Below are 22,276 nucleotides of genomic sequence, written 5' to 3'. Positions count from 1 at the left end.
ATTGATATTTATAATTTATATAATATATTATATAATATATATATAATTTACAGTTATATATATATAATTTACAAAACATTATAAAACACTGGAAATACAAACCTGAAGACAGCCATTATCCTAAAGGGGCTTATTCAGAATGAGAACACATGAAGGCGTTAAAAGTATCACAGAACTGTACAGGACTGTAGCAGTGGAAGTAGGAAAAGAGGCACATAGCAGGGAGGGAGGGTAGAAGATGATCAAGAAAGCCTTCACAGATAAACTGCCTGACCAGTTTATCAGACTTGATAACAGACTGATCATCTGTTATCAAGATCATCTTAACAGACTGAGTCTTAAAAGATGAACATATATTTGCCAACTTGATTGAGGTAGGGGAAGGCATGAACAAAGGCAAGAGGAATAAAAGTTAGGAATGCAAGCAGTCTGATATGGTTGGAATATAGGTGCAGTATTTAATATTGTACCCCTGGCTTTCAGTAAGAGTTGATAAAAATAGCCACATGGATGTATTTAATCCTCTGTAAAATCACTACTGATGACTGTCTTACATCTCTCTCTTTTTCATAAAGATCTATGTGACAAACTCTTTTTTTTCCCCCCCACACCCCCGAGCTCAACACCTGAGCTGAGATCAAGAGTTGGAAACTCAACTGAGTGAGCCTCTCAGGCACCCTGACAAACTCGTTTTCAATCTCGGTCTCTCCTGAAGACCTCATACACTTCCTCTTTCAGATAATAAGAACTAGAGCCCAGGATGTCTCCCTACTTTTTGTTAAGAAGTTCAAATGACTTACAACCTAAACCTTCCTTCTACATGTTTCTGATCTCTTTTTGGACATTACTTTTAACTGTTCTTTTCTACATGTTCCAAGTTTCAAATTCTTTTTGGAATAGCTAATTATAATTATCAGAACATGTTCTTTGTTTTTTTAAAGTACACTCTACACCCAACATGGAGCATAAACTCACGTCTCGAAGATCAAAAGTCTCATGCTCTAGTGACTGAGCCAGACAGGCACCCCCAGAATTTTAAATATAAAGTTATTTCCCTCCCTCTTTCTCTCTCATGTACACACAATGAAATGATTTCTTCCAATTTGTCAGTCTAAGCAGAATTTCAAAAGCAAAAACAAATTAACATGAAAAATTAAAATCTAACCTTATCCATGTTGAATAAGGCCTGATACTGAGGAATAACAGCATTACATGGTTCGGTTAGTATCGTATGTGAGTTTTTTCTTATCTAGGCTATCCAAAGAGCCACCACAGGCAACCATCCCATCAGCAGCATTATTTTTTTACTGCTACTAAACTACTACTTACACTAGTGGGTACAAAGCCAAGGAGACTTAAAGCAAGCAATGTAGCACAGTTGATCTATGATATATTCATTTAGGTAGAACATTATGTTATATAAAAGAAATCATTTGTGGTTACCAATTATGTAAAACACAAAAACATGGAAAATACTGGTGTGTTTTGGGCTGCTTGACACTATGTTGACATTACATTTTATGGTAATCAACAAATAGTTACTAGGCATGTACCTTGCAGATATGAAGAAGTGCTCCATCCTAATAACCCTTCAGAAAAACTTACCTTTTCATTTTTCCTCCTGCTGATGATTCTGTCTAAGCCATTGAAAGCACCAGATGCAACAAACAGGATGTTTGTTGTATCAACTTGTACTGTTTCTCCACGTAATTTGCGGGAATTCTTTTCTGGAACATTAACTATCGTGCCTTCTAGTAGTTTTAATAACCCCTAAATAAAGAATAAATGATTTATAACATCATTGTGTAAGTGTATTATTTATTGTACTTTAGATAATGAGATTTAAAGGGGAAAATAATGTGGTTATGGTCAATGAGCATAATTAAAGAAAACTCCCACATTGCTACAACTAACATGAAAATCAAATGCACTATCACACTAACAATTTGTAAATTTATTTGGAATAGTTACAGACTCCTGATGCACTCAGGAAATAGTCAACTTAAAAAGCTGCTTTTGATGGTAAAGATAGAATTCTGACCTAAATACAGGATTATGACTCTGTAAGATGGTAGGCAACCATGGTAGGAACATTGAAAATTTGAAAATAGTTGATTTGTCTTTCATAGAAATTAAAATTCTTTTCTACTCCTAGTATTAAACTTTGAGACTACCTATATTTTGGGAGGCTTTTATAAAAAAATTATCTAGCACATTTTGTAAGTGTGACCTTTTTGTCTTGGTCAAAATAAAAATGAAAGCAATTTTCCTTACCCTACAGTTTATGTCATAATTAGTTACCAATAAAAAGTCAAGTTGCAAATAGATCATTAAGACTTCACTTATGACTCTCCATGAAATGAAACACTATTTTATCTATTTTATCCTATTGTCAAGTGAAAAGAATAAGATACACGTACATACTTCATTTATGTCTAATTAGAACCAGAACTTTCAAGAGTCATCTAGAAATGTTTAACTGGGCCTCTAAAGAATAAAACCAACAAAAATCAAATGTCATTTTTTTCTATTCTTTAAAATAATTTTAATTTCCTAAGAAAGGTAATTTGGTACTTAAAATCACCAACAGCTTTCTGAACTACTTTAAAATGGTATGTGGAGTTTGGGGTGGAAGAAATAAACAAAACAGAATCTAATTGAATGCGAAACCAAACGTACAATATTTGGGAGGTTGATGTATTCCCTTCCTTTTAGTGGGCTTGAACAAAATATTCAACTGCTTACTTGCTGAACGCCTTCTCCACCTACATCCCGTAACTGATGAATGCCTGGCACACTGCCAATCTTATCTACTTCATCCAGAAAGACAATTCCTATAATTTAAGGAGGATTCTATTTATAATATGAAAATGATATACACAAGATAACCTCAGTTTTAAAAGACTAAGTAGCTAGAGAGCAAATATATACAAAGCTTAATTTTATAAAAATACACTGCCTGATCTCCCATTCATCATTGTGTAAATGTTTTATAATTTATTTCATAGAGCATCACTAGGGTATGATAACAATTCTGACATTATTTATCTACCCCACTAATGTTTTCAGGTTCTTTATTCTACGAGGCTGAGATAAAGGTATAGTCTTGAAGCAGGAGGTATATACAGTGCTGGTACTAGCAAAACTTTTTACTCTTTCCCACCTATACTCTTGTCTTAAAGGAATTTGGACAAGAACTTGTCAAGCTCTTCATGTAAATAAGGACAGATGATAGATGGGGAAAGGAGAAATGCAGCATCTAGGACATCCTGTAGGTCAACAAGCTAATCTGTTTCTAGATTCATCCTACACTCTCTTGCCCTTGTCCTTGTCCTCCTAATCCACCCCAGGATCAGGAGTCTAGAGGGAAGTCAGAACAGGAAAAATAATGATAGCATTAAGGATCTAATGGAATAATAATCTGGCCTGTTTTCACCCTAGTAGCCATCTTATGACAATAAGGCAAAAGCAAACTTTGTGGCCCTTAGTATGCTAGAAAATGTTTAACATAGCTACCTTTACACAATTACAAAGTTTTATTCCTCAACTCAAAACAAGAATTATAGGATCTCTTAATGCTTTCCCAATAGTCTACATCTGGGGATAGACAAACTATACTGAAAACATACCTTGCTGTGCTTTTTCTACATTATAATTGGCATCTTGGAGCAGTTTGGCAATCACAGATTCAATGTCTTCGCCTACATATCCAGCTTGAGTCAAAGTTGTACAGTCACAGATAGCAAAAGGAACATCAAGGCATTTAGCTAGAGTTTGTGCCAGCAGAGTTTTACCTACAAATAGAAATAGCAACTAAAAGTTTACGAAAAATATGTTGATATACAATTTCTCTACAAAAATGTAAAATGTATTAAATCTAAATAGTATATAATAAAAAATTACTTATACATCTTTTCTCTACTATTGTTCAGATTTAATGGTATGTTATTTTTATTACTCCTATTAAGATGTTAGGGATTGGGCTAAAGGGCATTGCCAATTCCTCAAATTCAGCCTGAAGTCTATGCACAGATACTGATAATGTATCCAAAGGACTGGCCCTTAGATTTCTTCCCAAGAGCCAGAATCCCCCAATCTTATGACACAGCTTGCAGAATCATTTATATTCTTTTTTTTTTTTAATGAGTAATTTTTTCAGGAAGTTATTTACCTGACCCAGTTGGTCCAAGCAGCAAAATATTACTCTTTTCAAGTTTTATGTCATCATGGGAAGAATCCAATACTTCACCTCCTCGTTTTTCCTGAGGTATTTGTTGATTTACCTGTTGCTGCATTGATGCTCCTAGAGCATTACCATGTGGACTAATTCCAGCAATCTGAAGCAATTCTGAAAGAATGACAAAGAAATTATTAGAGCTTCATTTGATCTTACTTGAAAAAATACCCAATAAAACCCTAAATCTAAGACCAATCACATATTTAGAAAAACAAATATTCTGATATTCTGTCTTACCTAAAAAGGAAGAAAACCTCAAATTATCTAGTCACAAATGTAAAACATATGATTATTCAGGGAACCTTAAGTAAAATAAATGGATTCTTTTTACCCTCCTTATTTATGTAAATCCCTTTAACTTAAGGGAAGGCAGTGTAAAGGAAGGAGAACAGTGCTGACAATCACAAAGCTTTAGCTTTGGTCTTTCCATTGTGTCTAAAAAGATCTGTGATCCTAGGCTAGTCATATAAACTTTGTGTTTCTGTTTCCTAACCTAGAAAATGGCAATAATACCTGCCCTATCAATTTCAAACACATGGTTGGAAGGTATAAGAATAAAATGCAATTCATTTGGAGGCACTTTAAAAGACAAATATATATAGATTTTTTCATTACAAATGAAGGACTATAGAAAAAGCAAGACACATTGAACACAGTGAACACAGTAAGACAACCAAGATTAAAACAGAGAAATAGGGAACCTGGGTTCTAGTCCTTTTCTATCACTGTGTGGCTTTAGGTCCATGGCAAATCACTTAACTTTACTGGGCCTGCTTCCTTACCTATTAAATGAAATTATCAAGATATATGACTTCTATAGTCTCTTTCACATCTAAAAAATGATTCTGTGAGTCTACCAGAGGAACCAAATACAGTAAGACTCACTATCCCTGGTTCTATCTGAATTTTGATTTTATAGGATCTTGAATGGATCTTTCCAGTCCCTTTATAAGACACACAATGCTTAACTAAATGGGAATGGTATTGCTGGTGAACTATCAGTTTATCAATTGGGTGCCTAAAAACAGAACAACTTTGTTCTTACTCTCTGGGCTGAAGGAAAGAATTCCAATAGTCTTTTCAGTTATCCAGATTTGTAAATATCCATACTGCTCCTCATCATCAGCATTTGAGGAATCTGTGCTCATATCCTACTTGTTTATATTTTCTGGATTTGTTTTTAGGTTGTTTCTAATAAATGGATTAAGAATATCAGTACTTTCCAATGCATTACTGTTTTAATCAAACCAATATATAGATGTTCAGTTAACATAACTATTATTATGGTCCTATTCCATCTGGCTGGCACTTTCAAATTATCTTAGGGTCACACTTAAAGTAAATGGTTATCCTGGGGCACCTGGGTGGCTCAGTTGGTTAAGCGTCCAGCTTCAGCTCAGGTCATGATCTCATGGTTCGTGAGTTTGAGCCCCACATTGGGCTCTCTGCTGTCAGCACAGACAGCTTCAGATCCTTGGTCTCCCTCTCTCTCTCTGCCCCTCCCCCACTCACACTCTCCCTCTCTCAAAAATAAATAAACATTAAAAAAAAAAGTAAATGCTTATTCTAATCATCAAAAATAGGCATTCAAGGGGTGCCTGAGTGGCTCAGTCAGTTACGCATCTGAGTCTTGATTTCAGCTCAGGTCACGATCTCATGGTTCGTGAATTCAAGCCCGACACCCGACTCTGCACTAACAGCATAGAGCCGGCTTGGGATTCTGTCTACTTCTCTCTCCGCCCTTCCCTCGCCTGTTCTCTATATCTTCCTCAAAATAAATAAAGATAAAGTTTAAAAAAATAGGCTTTTGGGGCGCCTGGGTGGCGCAGTCGGTTAAGCGTCCGACTTCAGCCAGGTCACGATCTCGCGGTCCGTGAGTTCGAGCCCCGCGTCGGGCTCTGGGCTGATGGCTCAGAGCCTGGAGCCTGTTTCCGATTCTGTGTCTCCCTCTCTCTCTGCCCCTCCCCCGTTCATGCTCTGTCTCTCTCTGTCCCAAAAATAAATAAACGTTGAAAAAAAAAAAATTTAAAAAAAAAAAAATAGGCTTTCAATAAACATTTTAAATTGTGCTACATTTGATGGTTGTTAGCGAATAATTCACAATGCTGTGCCTCATTATAATCCATATCAGGAAAAAAAATGCTCTCTTACATGAGTTTAGTTAGTTAGCTAGTTGTCCCCAGTAAAAGAAAATTTCTTTTTTTATTTCAGCAAAATCTAGTTAGGAATTGTCACAATATAGGAAGAGGCTTTTGCTCGAGTGTAGGTTGGCCCAATGGGGTAAAAATTATTAGGTGAACAAAAATTTGAACAGAAGTGCAAGAAGCATATTAACTACAGTAGAGTCACAGAGTAAATGTGTTTAAGTTTTTAAAAAAATTATTTATTTTGAGAGAGACAGTGGGAGCAGGAGAGGGGCAGAGAGAGAGGGAGAGAGAGAATCCCAAGCAGACTCTGTGCGGTCAGTGCACAGAGCCCGACGTGGGGCTTTCAAAACTGCGAAATCATGACCTGAGCTGAAATCAAGCCACCCAGGCACTTCAGGATAAATATATTTGACTTACACATGATTTAAGTTAAATTTAAAAGAGAGGAATAATTTAAATAGTACATGATGTTTGTCATTCCATTTCATGAAATTATGCTCCAGAGTAAACTTGAAATAACTCTTTCATTTAGTTTGTTTTTCTGCATCTCTCTCAATGCATGAAGCAGCTCTCTACAATCAGTGAGCAGACTAGTGTATGGTTAGTTGCATGGAGTTCATTAGCCATATGGCCCTGGGCAAATTCCTTAAAATTTCCGTAGTTCACTTTTCTTATCTATAAAATGGAGGTGAAAATAATAGTTTCTGTCTCATAGGTGTTAGGAAGATTAAATCAGTTAAAATATGTAAAACACTTAGAACTGTACCTGGCAGAGTTTTATAAATGTTATAAGAGAATTTGCTATCAGTATTGCTATTTTCCTAGTGTTTAAGTTACTTGTATAACATAGCCCTTAATGAAAGCCAACTGTTTCATCTGGTGCTCAACTTAAGAAAAACATTATGTTCCAATGATGGAGACAAAATCTATCAGTCTTATTGAGAGTAGTATATCTGACATGTGATTTCCAAAAGAAACTTTAAAAACTATTTTGATTATGTGTCATTTTAGGTCTAATGTCCTAACTTTAGAACCTATAACCCCACATATAACAAGTGGAAACTATACATGAAAATAAATTCTATTTAAGTTTTCAAAATATTACTTTCCAAGTCAATCTGTCATTATAATTATGAATTGCTTTTACCTAGGTTCTTACATAGTGTTACTTGTTAACATTTAAATTTCATTAAATCACTACAATATATTTCTTTCAAAATATTCATTATAGACTTTCTTTTACTAATTTAATTCATACTAGCTTCACAAATTATCTGTCCAAATTTATGAATATAGCACTGACAGCATATTTGATTATATTTTTGGTTTAGAAAATAAAAATTATACATGGACTTAAAGTTTATTATTTAGATCTTACATTCTTATATATAATCTAATTCTACTGCATTGTATTTAATCTTACCATGCATGATATACTTATTATTTCCATACAATTTAAGAATAACTAGAAATAGTACAATTTTATTACACGCACTAGATCTCATGCCAGAATTGGTAAACTAGTTATATCCTCATGGTTCATCCAGTATATACAGTATACTTCAAACAGTAGATATATAATATAGCTTGGTTCAAAGGCAAATATAAAAGTACCAAACTTATAGGTAAAATGTGTTCATAGTGGCTTACCTGTTTTGTTATTTTAATTACTGAAACAAAATGCAACGTGAATTTTTAAAATATTTTATTTACTTAAGCAATCACTCCATCCAATATGGGGCTCGAACTCATGACCCCGAGACCAAGAGTCGCATGCTCCTCCAACTGAGCCAGCTAGGTGCCTCTCTTTTTGTGAGCCTTTACCATCTGTGCAGCACTACATATCCACATCCAAAAAAATATGTGCAAGACAACAGAATGGCCACTATCCTTAGAATATCAGGTCCTTCCACACCCTCCATCAGACTATCTGATGCTTACAGGGGCAATTCAGGGCTGGAAACACTGAGTTGGGGCTTAGTCATAATTTGCAAGGCTATACCAAGTTTCATAAACACCAAAAATAAAAAGTGTGGTTTCTGGCAAAGGGAATCTGGAAGATAATCTGTCTCCCCCAAAATTTCTGTCACACGTAAGCAGGCCAACTCTGCTTGTATGGGGGGGAAAAAGATATAAAATAGCAAGCTACAGATTTTAAAAAACACAACTCCTGGGGCGCCTGGGTGGCTCAGTCGGTTAAGCGTCCGACTTCAGCTCAGGTCACGATCTCGCGGTCCGTGAGTTCGAGCCCCGCGTCAGGCTCTGGGCTGATGGCTCGGAGTCTGGGGCCTGCTTCCGATTCTGTGTCTCCCTCTCTCTCTGCCCCTCCCCCATTCATGCTCTGTCTCTCTCTGTCCCCAAAATAAACATTAAAAAAAATAAAAAAAATAATAAAAAAAAAATAAAAAACACAACTCCTGTTAATATGCATATAGGTATAGGGGCGCCTGGGTGGCGCAGTTGGTTAAGCGTCCGACTTCAGCCAGGTCACGATCTCGCGGTCCGTGAGTTCGAGCCCCGCGTCGGGCTCTGGGCTGATGGCTCAGAGCCTGGAGCCTGTTTCCGGTTCTGTGTCTCCCTCTCTCTCTGCCCCTCCCCCATTCATGCTCTGTCTCTCTCTGTCCCAAAAATAAATAAACGTTGAAAAAAAAATTAAAAAAAAAATGCATATAGGTATATATTTATAGAGAAGAACTATATATTTTTTATTTCTCTAACATTATACTTTAAGAAATATCACAACAGAAAAGATAAAAATAGAATATGTGAAGTAACCCAACATATATAAAGTACACATGCTAGCTATGAAAAACTGTTCCAAAGTTATATATACCATGTATGATAAGCATGTTTAGATAATATACAATATCTTTCTTGGTAATACACAAGCTAATATATATCTACCATCACTACTGCTGACATCCTTCACTGAGATAAATCTCAAAAGGAAGAATGATTAGAGGAGGACCTGAGGAGAGGTCACTTACTTGTAAATCTGTACTCATCCTCCCGTCTTCTTATTTCTAATTCTAAGAAAGAGGATAAAATGACAACATGAAAATGTATATTTGTTTAGTTTGGAGGAACAAATGAGGGATATCTCCCTTCTTGCCCTCTTCTAAATATACATAAAGAATGTGTTCATTAATGCTTTGTAGCTTTTCACATTATGAAAAAATCTATATGTTACATCCTGTCTATATTAAAAACATTAAAAACCCAAACATGTTAACGATGGCTGTCCAGTTGCTAATATCCACATTTGTCAAGTACTAACTTGGTATTTAAGAAAACAGAAGCAATAATTTAAATCTTCAACAAAAGTTTAAACTGCTCATATCATAAATACCGTATAGCCATCTGTTTTCCCTATACTTCGAACACCTTAACTACTGATTTGCTGACTGAAAGAACCAGAAAAAATCGTTTTGTGTCATGACTAGATAATGCTATTTGGACTTTATAAAAATGAAGGCTCTGGGTCTTCCATTAGTTATTATGACTTATACTTTCTAAAAATAAAGTAACTGATACTACCACACAACTATTTACAGTAAATTCAACAAGTGAACAAGTTGTCTTCAATGAGCCAGTAAGTTATATATTTAATAGCTACCAAAAGTAATCAAAGGATATTATATAGTTTTTTAAATATAAGTATTTAGAACTCCCTCAAATTGTAAAATGATGACTAAAAGAATGTAAAATGGTATATTATAGGCCTAAATAAGAAATCAGGGCTACCTGGCCAATTAAAAACAAAAAAAAACTTTAAAAAACTTGCATTTTACTCTATTCATAGTTTTTTAAATAATATCATCCTATTAATATAACACACATTATTGTCTACAGTAAATTTAAATTATATAGTATATCAGTAATATTAGAATCTATCATTAATAGGCATTATACAAATTTGCCCTTAATCTTACATATACTCTGTAGCTGGGGTCTAAACAGGAAAGAATGCTGGATATGTTGTGTGACAGTTATCATCTATCTTCATACATCTCTGACTGAGGCACATGATCTGGTAATAGGGAACCAATTGTGGTGAAGTCTATAATTCAAAGATTATGTCTCAATCTCTACTCCAGTTACTTTAAAACATTTTTCACTGAGACCCTTGATAAGAAATACATTTCACTCTGTGACTCAGAACCCATGCACATATAACTGAAAACAAAGTTTTATGAAATACTAAAAGAATTTTAGGACAAAAGCAAGGAGTTGCAAATAAAGATTACCTCTAAGTATGTACACTCTATTTTAGTCAGTTATCAAAACACTAACCTCTAGGTGTTAATGATGTCTGCTTCTCAACCTCTGCTTGCTGTCTCAGATTAGCTGGGATATTGTTATATATTCTCTTATAATGATTGTACACAGCAACTGAAAGCACCTTCTTAGCAAATGATTGGCCAACAACATACTTGTCGAGGTAGTTATAAATCTGAAAAATGATTGGTTATGAATAATTTAATATGAGCTATCATAAAAATAAACACATACACACATTAAGAAGTTATACAGTGAGCATATTTGCTCACAGTTTTAAATTTGAACAAAGACCCATCAAAAACAAAATGCCAAGGGTATGATACTTATGCAGCAATGATTCAGAAGCCCCAAACCTATGTGGACAAAAACACAATTCATTTGTTCTTTAGCTTAACAAAGTATCACTGTACTCATATAATGCTCTGCTGGTTTCTGTTCTATATATAATGTCATTAATCCTAATTTTTAAAAGTTAATTATTAAAGTCACTTGGAATACCTACATATGCCACCAGGAGTTTAAAGATATCATCATTAATGTAAATCATTAAATTTATTTATTTATTTATTTATTTATTTAGAAAGAGAGAGTGTTTGTGTGTGTGTGTGTGAGCAGGAGAAGGGCAGAGAGGGAGGGAGACAGAGAATCCCAAACAGGCTCTGCACTGTCAGCGCAGAGCCTGAGGTGGAGCTCAATTCCATGAACCCATGAGATCATGACCTGAGCTGAAATCAAAAGCCAGGCGCTTAACCAACTGAGCCACTCAGGTGCCCCAAAATAAATCCTTTCTATACCTCCCTCAATCACATGAATGATATTCTTCAGAAAGATAACATATTATAAATCTACTCTTTTAAAAACTAGGCATTATATAATTAAAGCCATTACCAGCAGCTATATGTTCGAATATTCACAAATATTTAGGTTTTTTTCTCAGACATTAACTTTAAAGCTACTCATTTATCTACATGGTAATCTAAAAAACCTTATTCTTAGAAACTAAAGCTCTGTTTGAGACTTGGATATTGCTAACAGCATGGAACCTGGGGTAAATTCCTTCAGCTTTTAGTAAACAGAAATTAACTGTTAGGGTGCCTGGCTGGCTCAGCTGGTTAAGTGTCCAACTTCAGCTCAGGTCATGATCTCACGTTAGTAAGTTCGAGCCCCGCATCAGGCTCTCTGCTGTCAGCATGGAGCCCACTTCAGATCCTCTCTCCCTCCCCTGCTTGCTCTTTCTCTCAAAAAATAAACTTAAAAAAAAAAATAATAACTGTTAATATTCACTAACTCCTGAAAATAGTTAAGTTACCTATTTTCTAGAACTTTAATGTCTAAAGTCTAGACAACCTAATGGAGTGTATACAAAGGTTAATAGCTATATTTACCATTACACTATATTTACATGATAAATTCTTTAGTTGTTGACCATATGCTTTTTATTATGTTTTTTTAAAATCTTCTTGATTTCTGGGGCTCCTGGGTGGTTCAGTCGGTTAAGCATCTGACTCTTGGTTTCAGCTCAGGTCATGATCTCGCTGTTCAAGACTTCAAGCCCCGTGCACTGTTAGTGCAGAGCCTGCTTGGGGATTCTCTATCCCTCTATATCTGTCCCTCCCTAGCTCTGTTTCTCTCTCTCTCTAAACAAATAAACTTAAAAAAATCTTGATTCCTCACAAATTATATCTATGAATTATTAAATCTGCCACAGCACAATGGAAATAAATGGACTGGTGTCTTAACAGCATAAGAAAGCTACAATGAAGCAGGGGGTGAGAAATAATCTAAGTGTGCAAACATTTGAGACATGCAGAACAGAGGGCACATAGCCCCAGGGCCGGGCTCCCTGTTCTCAGAAAGAACAGACCAAGTACCCAATGTAGCTGGTAATACATTCTGCCATGTTTCATATGGCCAGATCACAGTCTGTCTGAGACTCCTGGAAGGAGCCCACACCACAAAAGCCACAGTGCTATATAGGACAGCCCTGATACACTAGTTGTGAGAAAATTTTGCTTCCATTGTTACACTGAGGCTGTTTTACCAGACAATAGACTAATTTATGGGGAGAAATTGCAGCCTGGTGTTAATAAGGGGCCCCAACTAAGAAAAAGAAATCCATAGCTGCTCAATTTTATGGATATTATTTTTTTATTTTTCTAAGTAGGCTTCATGCCCAGTGCAGAGCCCAATGCAGAGCTTGAACTCATGACCCTGAGATCAAGACTTGAGCTGAGATCTAGAGTGGGACGCTTAACCAACTGAGCCATCCAGACACCCCTGGGTATCATTTTAGATTAATTTAGTATGAACACCATTTTAACAATCATCCAACTCTATTTCATTGCTACTGAATGCAGTAATCATAACATGGGAAAATAGCATTGGGACTCCATACATAAATTCCAAGTACCAAATATCAATAAGAATTTAGCCACATATAGTCTATATTAAGAACTTAATACTTGTTTAGGTACTAGCATTAAGATCCAATGTCAACTGGGAGAGGGGAGCAATGAAATGTTTTCAAGACAAAGTGCTTATAGGACTGAGCTAAGACCTATACCTTCTTGGGGGGAGGAGGTGGTTTCTGTTGGAAAGCCAATTTTACAGCTTCTGCTGCTGATTCAGGTTCTTTAATTATGCTTTTCTTGGAGTCTGCTTCAGATAGCACAACAAAAAAATGATGACATTTTTCACACTTCACAAAGCGGGTGGATGCTGTAAAAGGAAAGGTCAGCAGAGAAAAATAAATAATTCAAATAGCATTTAACATTAAAAACTCACTGTAAATGAAAACTATACACTTGACAAAAAGTAGGTTTGTAGTTCCTTCACTAGACACAACAAACAACCTAGTTTACATCTAAGATAGATGATACAGATAAATGAGTTCATTAAACCACATTTTGTTCATTTCCACTAGGTTCTTTCATTTTGTGATATACTTCATTAAGAGAAAAGATTGGCTGACAATCTTTCAACTTCCCATTCATTAAATTTAATTTTAAAAACAACCACTATAAAAATATTAATCACTTATTTTATTGAAATACTTGAATGAAAAACTGTGAAAAAAAAGTAAAGCACAAGTAAATTATTCTATTTTTTCAACATTTCCTTATGAAAAACTTCAAATATACACAGAAGTTAAAAGAGAGAAATCAGGAGTGCCTGGGTGGTTCAGTCAGTTAAGCATCCAACTTTGGCTCAGGTCATGATCTCGCAGTTTGTGAGTTCGAGCCCCAAGTCGGGCTCTGTGCTGACAGCTCAGAGCCTGGAACCCGCTTTGGATTCTGTCTCCCTCCCTCTCTCTGCCCACCCCCTTGTGCTCTCTCTCTCATAAATAAATATTTAAAAAATAATAATAAAAGAAATCAACTCCAATCACCCAGAAAAAGGGAAAAAAAAAGTATATTCTTTAGGTTCCTTTCAAACCTATGAGCATTTTTAAAACCATGATTTGGTAAACATAAAATTGTTTCATGCCTTCCTAATTTTTATCTTTAACAACTCCACTAGTTCTTATTTCTTTAGCCTAAAAACCACTAAGAAACTAACAAAATAACATTCTCACTCATATTGACTTATAGATAATCATACAGCTTTTGAAAACAATAAAATAACAATTAAAAATGAGGGTAAAAAAAGTGTCTCAATTCTAATGCATCAGCTATAGAATAACCTATGTTAAACCAAAGTGGATTTTTTTTATCTCCTTTTAAAACACAGCTGTAGGATATATGTATATGGACATAAACTCTTAACCTTCTCTAAGCCTACCCCTACTAATGGTAAAGGTACCTTGGAAAGCAGCACAGAAGAGACTCTCACACAGATTACTAACAGATACAGAACAAAAGATACACAGGAATTAGTTACAGGTTGGTAGGTCTGGGTAATACATTTTTGTATTAACCTTTGTGTAATCTAACTAGAAAAGCTGCAAAGAAGAATATTTAAATCTATGAGAATCTCTCTTATGGGAATAGTGTAACTACCTATTCATAGATTACAAGAAAAACTGTACTGGTAAGCACACCTAAATCTCACAAAATAATCTATATTAAAAAAACCCCAGACAATTCCATATTTCAAAAATAAATCTAATTATTAATTCAATCTAATGCTTATTTGTCTATTCTTAAACACAAGGCCAATCAAAAATACGTGTGGATAAACTCTAGCAGCAAATTTTAAACTAGAAAAGAGATCATCCATGTTTTCTTTGTATTAATCACCTATAAATGCTTACCTCAAGAAAAAGACCAAACTATTCCAAGTACCTTTGGTTTACACAAGCCCCAATACATTATCACCATTCCCCACCATTGGGAAAGATAGTCAATGGCCTTTACTCTAAAATGAAGCTTCATCTTACAATTGTTACTGATGGTAAACAGGGCAAGGATTAAAGGGCAGAGAATCCTCTGATCTAGTTCAGGCTGTTTGACAGGAAAATCTGGCCTGAGAACATAAGAACAAAATATTTCTCTAAAGAAATTAGGTCAAAGGGAAAGAGACTAAACACCAACAAATCTCATTCCTCTTTGCTTACCACAGATGAGTTATTTACATTCTATTTGAATATCACAATACCAATTTGACGATGGAACATGTTTAATGTATACCCAGGTTAATTTTATTTATTAAAATGCTGTCTCAGAAAAAAAAATAATACAAGCACTGCAATGCTTATTTTTTACTCATACAGACAAGTGGCAAAATCTAATTTTGTTGAATTGTCAGGGAATAAACTTTCCTTTAAATGATTACTACAAGTATACTATATTCTTTTACATACAGAATACTAATCCCAGTAAACATGCTTGTATTATATGCCAACAATAGATTACCTCAGTAAAAACTCTCTCGTATTTGTTGAAATGAAAGTTCTTCATGATTTCGAACATGTTTCAGGGCCCAACATTAAATCTCCAAACCAAACAGAAAAGTTTAATTCCTACTGTATTAAGACATGTAAGTACAGTAAGCCTTCAAAACGTATTATATACATAAAAATAAAAACAACTAAAATAAAAAAAAGTGGGGAGACTATTCACATTTGACAAGTTATTATTTAAATAGGCAAAAGAAAACTGAAGAACAATATACATTTGTCCTTATAATAAAATATTTCTTAGATATTATTCTTACTTCAATTCCTGATGACTTTCTATGCATTCATAATGCTATCTATAAAAATGGTATTTTATTTCCACAAAGTCAAACAAGAATAATACCACAGTAAGAGAACATAAAAATCCCTACATATACATGTGAGATGGAATATATACAGACAGGTCCATGAGCTAATAGTTCTTACACTTTGGGAAAAAATGACAATAAAAGTTATATAAAATTCAAATTTCAGTGTCTTCATACAAAGTTTTATAGGAACACAGCGATCCTCATTTGTTTACATTGTCTATGATTGCTTTCTCCCCATAACAGCAAAGGAGAAGAGTTGCAACACTGACTACAGGGCCCACAAAGCCTAAAATATTTACTATTTGGCCTTTCATAGTAAAAGTTTGTTGACTCCTGCTATACGGTATTTATAGGAAAGAACTACCCATAGAATGAAAGAATATGTTCGCAAATCATACATCTGGATAAAGGTCTAGTATTCAGAATACATAAAGAACTCTTTGTAACTTAACAACAAAAAAGATAACCCAATTTAAAAATGGACAAAGGATTTAAACAGTCTTTTCTACAAGAAGATACACAAATGGCCAATAAGCCCATGAAAAAAATGCTTAACATCTTTAGTCATTAGAGAAATGCAAATCGAAACCACAATGAGATGCCACTTCATATCTCTATGATGGTTACAATAAAAAAGAGCAGTGTTAAAGAACATGTTGAGAAATTAGAACCCTCATACATTGCTAGTCAGGTTGTCAAATGGACAGAATAACATAGGTTATTCTATAGCTGATGTAAAGTTTGGTAGTTTCTTAAAAAATTAAACACAAACTTACCATTTCACTCAGCAATTCTACTCCTAAGCATATACCCAAGAAAAGTAAAAACATGTACACACAAAAACTGGTATACAAATGTTCACAGTAGCATTATTCATAGTAGTCAACAAGCAGCAACAGTTCAAATGTCCATCAATGATGAGTGGATATACAAGGAATACTATCAGCCACAAAAAGCAATGAAATACTGATATATAATAGAACACAGATGAACCCTGGAAACCTGAAAGATGAAGGCAAAAGAAGCCAGACATAAAATGCCACATATTGTATAATTCTATTTATATGAAATACCTGGAATAGACAAATCCATAAAGACAGCAAGTAGGTTTATGGTTGCCAGGGAGGGGAGGGAAAGGGGTAGAAAGTGACTACTTAAGGGGGATGGGGCTTCTCTTTGGGGCGACAAAAACGTTCTGGAATTAGATAGTAGTGACAGATCTAAAACTTGATGAATATACTAAAAACCCCTGAAATGTACACCTTAAAAGGAAAGGACTAGACCTGTATATATCAGCATACAACTCTAAAAAAATTGCTGAGGCGAGGGGCACCTGGGTGGCTCAGTCAGTTGAGTGACCGACTTCAGCTCAGGTCATGATCTCACGGTTTGTGAGTTCGAACCCCGTGTCGGGCTCTGTGCTGACAGCTTAGAGCCTGGAGCCTGCTTCGGATTCTGTGTCTCCCTCTGTCTCTGCCCCTCCCCCACTCAAGCTCTATCTCTGTCTCAGAAATAAACATTAAAAAAAAATTTTTTTTAAATTGCTGAGGCGAAAAAAAATTGGTAAAAACATGAACAATTTGATACCATTTATGCTTTTTAAAAGTTACATGTTTGATGAAGATATATTACAGAAATGTATCTTTAACTTTTACCTACAAAGTTCTACCTTTTTTCTTATAAAGGGGGATACACACATACATTCCTCAGGTAATTAAAAATAATTAAAAATGACCAAAAAAAGTAGATAGTTATCTAAACATGCCATTCATGGGGTGCCTGGGTGGCTCAGTTGGTTGAGCGTCCAACTTGGGCTCGGGTCATGATCTCACGGTTTGTGGGTTTGAGTGCTTGTGTCGGGCTCTGTGCTGACAGCTCAGAGCCTGGGGCCTGCTTCAGATTCTGTGTCTCCTCCTCTCTCTGCCCCTCCCATGCTCATGCTCTGACTCTCAATAATTAATAAACTTCAAAAAAAAAAAATCTAAACAGGCCATTCACAAAAGAACTACAAGTGACCAAAAAGCACATAAAAAGATGTTTATGAACCAATAACTAAATAAATGCAGATGCAAACAAAATGAATGGCCCAAGATTCAACAAAACTCTCCAATTTTCAGTGAGTAGACACAGAAGATCCTCAGCATCCAAAAGAGATGCATTCTGAAGAGACTTGTACTATGGGTGAATAAAACCAAGAGAGGAGGGCCTCATCTCACTGTTGAGGGCCTACCACTCCTATGGAGTAAAGTTCCAGAGGATAAGACAGTGTCATGTTCATCTCTGTTTATTTTCTGAGCCTGGCAGTGTCAGTCTCAACAGATATTTGCTTACTAAATTATTTATAAGGATCTACTCTTCTTTTACTCTTTTCTTCCCTATTCTCTACTTCCACGTCCCCTCTCCCCAATTAGAATTCTCAAAGGAAACCACTTCAGCCCTAAGTTGATTAGATAATATTAAAAATCGTGTTTTCCACACTTGGTCTCATTGTTAAACATACATATTCTAGGATACCACCCAACATCTACAGAATCTTATCTCCAGGGAAGGAGAGAATCTGTATGTTCAAGAACCACCTTGGGGTGCCTGGGGGGCTCAGTGCCCAGCTGGCTCAGTTAAGCTAAGCATCTGACTCTTGATTTCAGCTCAGGTCATGATCTCAGGTTTGTGAGATTAAGCCTCACATTGGGCTTTGCATTGACAGTGAGGAGCCTACTTAGGATTCTTTCTCTCAAAAAAACCACAACCAACCACCCTCAATGATTAATACAACCTGGCAAGTTTTGAAAACACTGTGTAGAAGAAAAATAAATTTCATCTATCCTTAGAGAATTCCAGTTGGTAAAAATGTATGGAATAGGAACTTCTGAATAGCAAATCTTCACTGCTCTGTGACCCTGGATGAGTTACTTACACTTGCTAAAATCTTAGCTTCTTCATTAAGCTAAGAAAATGAGGATATGCTCTCTCCTGACAAAAGTAAGATTGTGAGAATAAAATTATATATACTGGCATTTATTAAATATTAGTTTCTTTCCTTTTCTACTCTAAGAAATTATTCTTTAAGTCTACAAAGATTGAAATCTCTCTCTGGAAAAAAAAAGAAAATTCTTGATTAAAAATGTATGCCAATAGGACATTGCCATTATGAACTGAGCAATTCTCAGACTCTCTAAAAGAATTTTATCGCTTCATACCAGATTTGTTAATAGCAAATGTTATTTAGAAGTTTTATCATCTAGTTCTACCACTTTCATTTTATGTTGCAACCAAATTAGTATTCATTCAGACCGATTCCTCTCTTTGATCTCTTATGAGGCAAAACCACGAAGAGAATCTCAAACATTCCACCTATAGAATGGAACGACTTTAAAAGTCTTTCCAAAAATTGTAAAAACATGCTACATATAGTACTTTCTCATACAGTGGCCAATCAGTATTAATAATAAACATAAAACTGTAACTGAGATCTCAATATTTGGGATAGCATATAGAGAATCCTCTGCAGCTAATCATCAGAAACTGAAACTTCTGACAAACCTCACCAATGACCTTTTCAGTTTGACTATACAGAAAGGCTGACATGATAGTGTAACATAATTTACTCTTGAATTACCATTACCTCTAATCATGTAGGAAATGAGTTGTTTGATTCATGAAACAAAAGATCTGTAGTAGCATCTTTGTATTTCAGAGAGTTACTGCTGACACTAACAGCAAAAGTGGGACTGTTGATTTCTTCCTTCTCTCAGTGTCTGAATCATTAATAATTATCACACACTTTATAGAATTAAGGGTTTAGTTCCTCTGGTTCCTCAGCGAGGGAAAACACCTTAATATTTGAATGACCGACCTCTCCAGCTATATGAGATGCTCAACAGGTATTTGAAGAATAGAGTAATAACAGAATAAATACGCCTTGGTTCTCCTATAGCTCAAATTTGAACACTCACAAAATCCAAATTTGAAATAAACACACACATGGAAAATAAAGAAATAAATAGTTTTCTTGAATTATTTCTTATACCACATTGCAAAGTATTACCAGTTATGGGGTTTTTAGTATCTGGTGAACATAAGGGAGAATCATGTTAAGTTCAGGAAGAACATAACTCTGGTTTATGTAATTTACACATTTCTATGCAATTTGTGATTTGTAGAAAAGGTAAGGAAGAAAAACAACAGAGGAAGTAATACTTACACACGAAGGTCTCTACATGAGTGCACAAGTCGCCACATTTAGGACAACGCAGCTGGTTTCCACCTTTCCCTGAACTCCCAGAGCCTGATTTTTTACTGTTTCCCTCACTCGCTGATTTCTAATGTTCATACAGGAAAAAAAAAGAGCGTCAATTATTACTTTCAGGCAACCAATTTACAGGTAAGTTAAATATAAGCATGTTAGCTTGTAATTAATCTTATAATTTTTATAATTTCTAAAGTGGAATTATTAGTATTATTTATAACTCTACTATTACTGGTATCAAAAGATCCATTTACCACAAAAACAAAACCAGTACTGGTAAACACATGTATTTATCTGTAGTCCTGCTTTACATGGTATGAGCCAGCATATATAATAAACAACTTTCTTTCCATGACTGAATCAACACTAGGAAAAAAAGTTACTACAGGTAAAATACATTTCAGTGAAACTGTATCAGGAGCTACTATCATGACAAGTAGTGATTCATAACTTTCTTCAATCTCTAAAATGGGGATAATTTCACCTACTCTGGAGAGTCATTGTTAGGATTAAGTGTGGATATCAAAGCACCTAGCATTTTGTCTTATATATAACATTAGCTCAAGTGTTAGTGAAATTCACATAATGAAAAAAATTGATAATAATTCCTTGATCCAATACAATCACTGATCATCTACTTGCTAGCTACAGAGTAGCCCAACATTAAGTTGTAGAGATATCCAAAATTTTTAGGTAGAGAATGAGGTGGGGTTTATACTATCATGAATTGTTTAGAGTTGTGAAAAAAGACGGCTATTCCTAATTTAATCCTACAGACTGCATAGATTTAATGAAGCTTCTTAATACTTTGGAGTGTTAGAAATTTTAGTTAATGCTAAGTGCAATACTTATATAACTAATTTATGGTTGAAACTAAAACACAAAATAAAATTACATAAAATTCTTCACCTGATTTTATATATTTCACATTTCCTACAGAAAACATATAAACCAATGGAATAGAGAAAACTATTATTACATTTAATTGTTTGAAGGAAGGAACTCAAAAAATATATATATATTCCAATAAAGATAAGATACCTTATTTCCATCTCCAGAGCCATCTTTACTTATCCCATCTTTTGATGCAAAGTATGCTGGTGTTTCCGTAAAGGTTCTAAAGGGAGCTCTTCGTAGAATCTGAGTTTCAAAGGTCCCGAGCCTTCCTAAAACAGGTATATGAATGCGACCACAAGATATACCTAGAAATACAATGAGATTTATTAGTCTACACATCAAACATTAACATGCCTTCAGTAAATCCCCTGAAAACAAAAATTCCTTAAGTATAAAGGAGGTTGAAAAAACTAGTTTTCACAGAGGTAGTAACAAAATGGTAAATGTTGACACCATCAGAGGCAAAGCCCCTTTAAAAATAGGCCAGACCTGGGGCGCCTGGGTGGTGCAGTCGGTTAGGCGTCCGACTTCAGCCAGGTCACGATCTCGCGGTCCGTGGGTTCGAGCCCCGCATCAGGCTCTGGGCTGATGGCTCAGAGCCTGGAGCCTGTTTCCAATTCTGTGTCTCCCTCTCTCTCTGCCCCTCCCCCGTTCATGCTCTGTCTCTCTCTGTCCCAAAAATAAATAAACATTGAAAAAAACATTAAAAAAAAAAAATAGGCCAGACCTGGGCCTCTGGTAAATAAAGATGTTTCTTTCTGGGCCTGTCCTTTGATAGTGAGGAAAGACCATTTGGGTTATTGCAATGAGTGGCTCTTTGAAAGTGTGAGAGATGAGCAGTTCAACATCTGCCTAATCTGTAGGGGAAAAAGGCCATTTACACCCTATATTCTAATTCTTCTTTTATTATTTCTATCAATGAGAATAAGCAATTGACATAAACACATGTGTTTTAATGAAACATTTCAATCCTATAAAAAATTTTAGTAAACACTATAACCACTATCTTGCTTTCAAACATTTTAACCTTTACCATGTATTTTTTTAAATTTTTAATGTTTATTTATTTATTTATTTTGAGGGAGAAAGAGCGTGAGCAGGGGAGGGACAGAGAGAGGAGAGAGAATCCCAAGCAGGCTCCACACTGTCAGTGCAAAGCCTGATGTGGGGCTCGAACTCACAAAGTGTGAGATCATGACCTGAACTGAAATCAAGAGTTGGATGCTCAACTGAATGAGCCACCCAGGCGCCCCTTACCAT

The 22,276-nt window shown here is 35.2% G+C and overlaps 1 protein-coding gene across 1 annotated transcript in view; it reads right to left on the bottom strand.

The window, feature by feature from the left end:
- The window catches only part of CLPX (caseinolytic mitochondrial matrix peptidase chaperone subunit X), a 41,474-nt gene that overhangs the window by 9,036 nt on the left and 10,162 nt on the right, over window positions 1-22,276 (bottom strand). Inside the window, exons 2-10 of the mRNA XM_047074939.1 lie at window positions 21,161-21,321; window positions 20,075-20,192; window positions 13,229-13,383; window positions 10,678-10,837; window positions 9,372-9,413; window positions 4,172-4,348; window positions 3,630-3,794; window positions 2,746-2,834; window positions 1,606-1,770 (exon numbers count right to left, since the gene is read on the bottom strand). Coding sequence (XP_046930895.1) covers window positions 1,606-1,770; window positions 2,746-2,834; window positions 3,630-3,794; window positions 4,172-4,348; window positions 9,372-9,413; window positions 10,678-10,837; window positions 13,229-13,383; window positions 20,075-20,192; window positions 21,161-21,321 — 1,232 coding nt within the window. The remainder of the gene's footprint in view (window positions 1-1,605; window positions 1,771-2,745; window positions 2,835-3,629; window positions 3,795-4,171; window positions 4,349-9,371; window positions 9,414-10,677; window positions 10,838-13,228; window positions 13,384-20,074; window positions 20,193-21,160; window positions 21,322-22,276) is intronic.

Source organism: Lynx rufus, unplaced genomic scaffold (assembly GCF_022079265.1).
Source record: "Lynx rufus isolate CCGP_SWC_20201006 ecotype Redwood Valley unplaced genomic scaffold, mLynRuf1.p SCAF_13, whole genome shotgun sequence".
Classification (NCBI taxonomy): Eukaryota; Metazoa; Chordata; class Mammalia; order Carnivora; family Felidae; genus Lynx; species Lynx rufus.
This window is presented reverse-complemented; position numbering and strand designations above follow the sequence as displayed.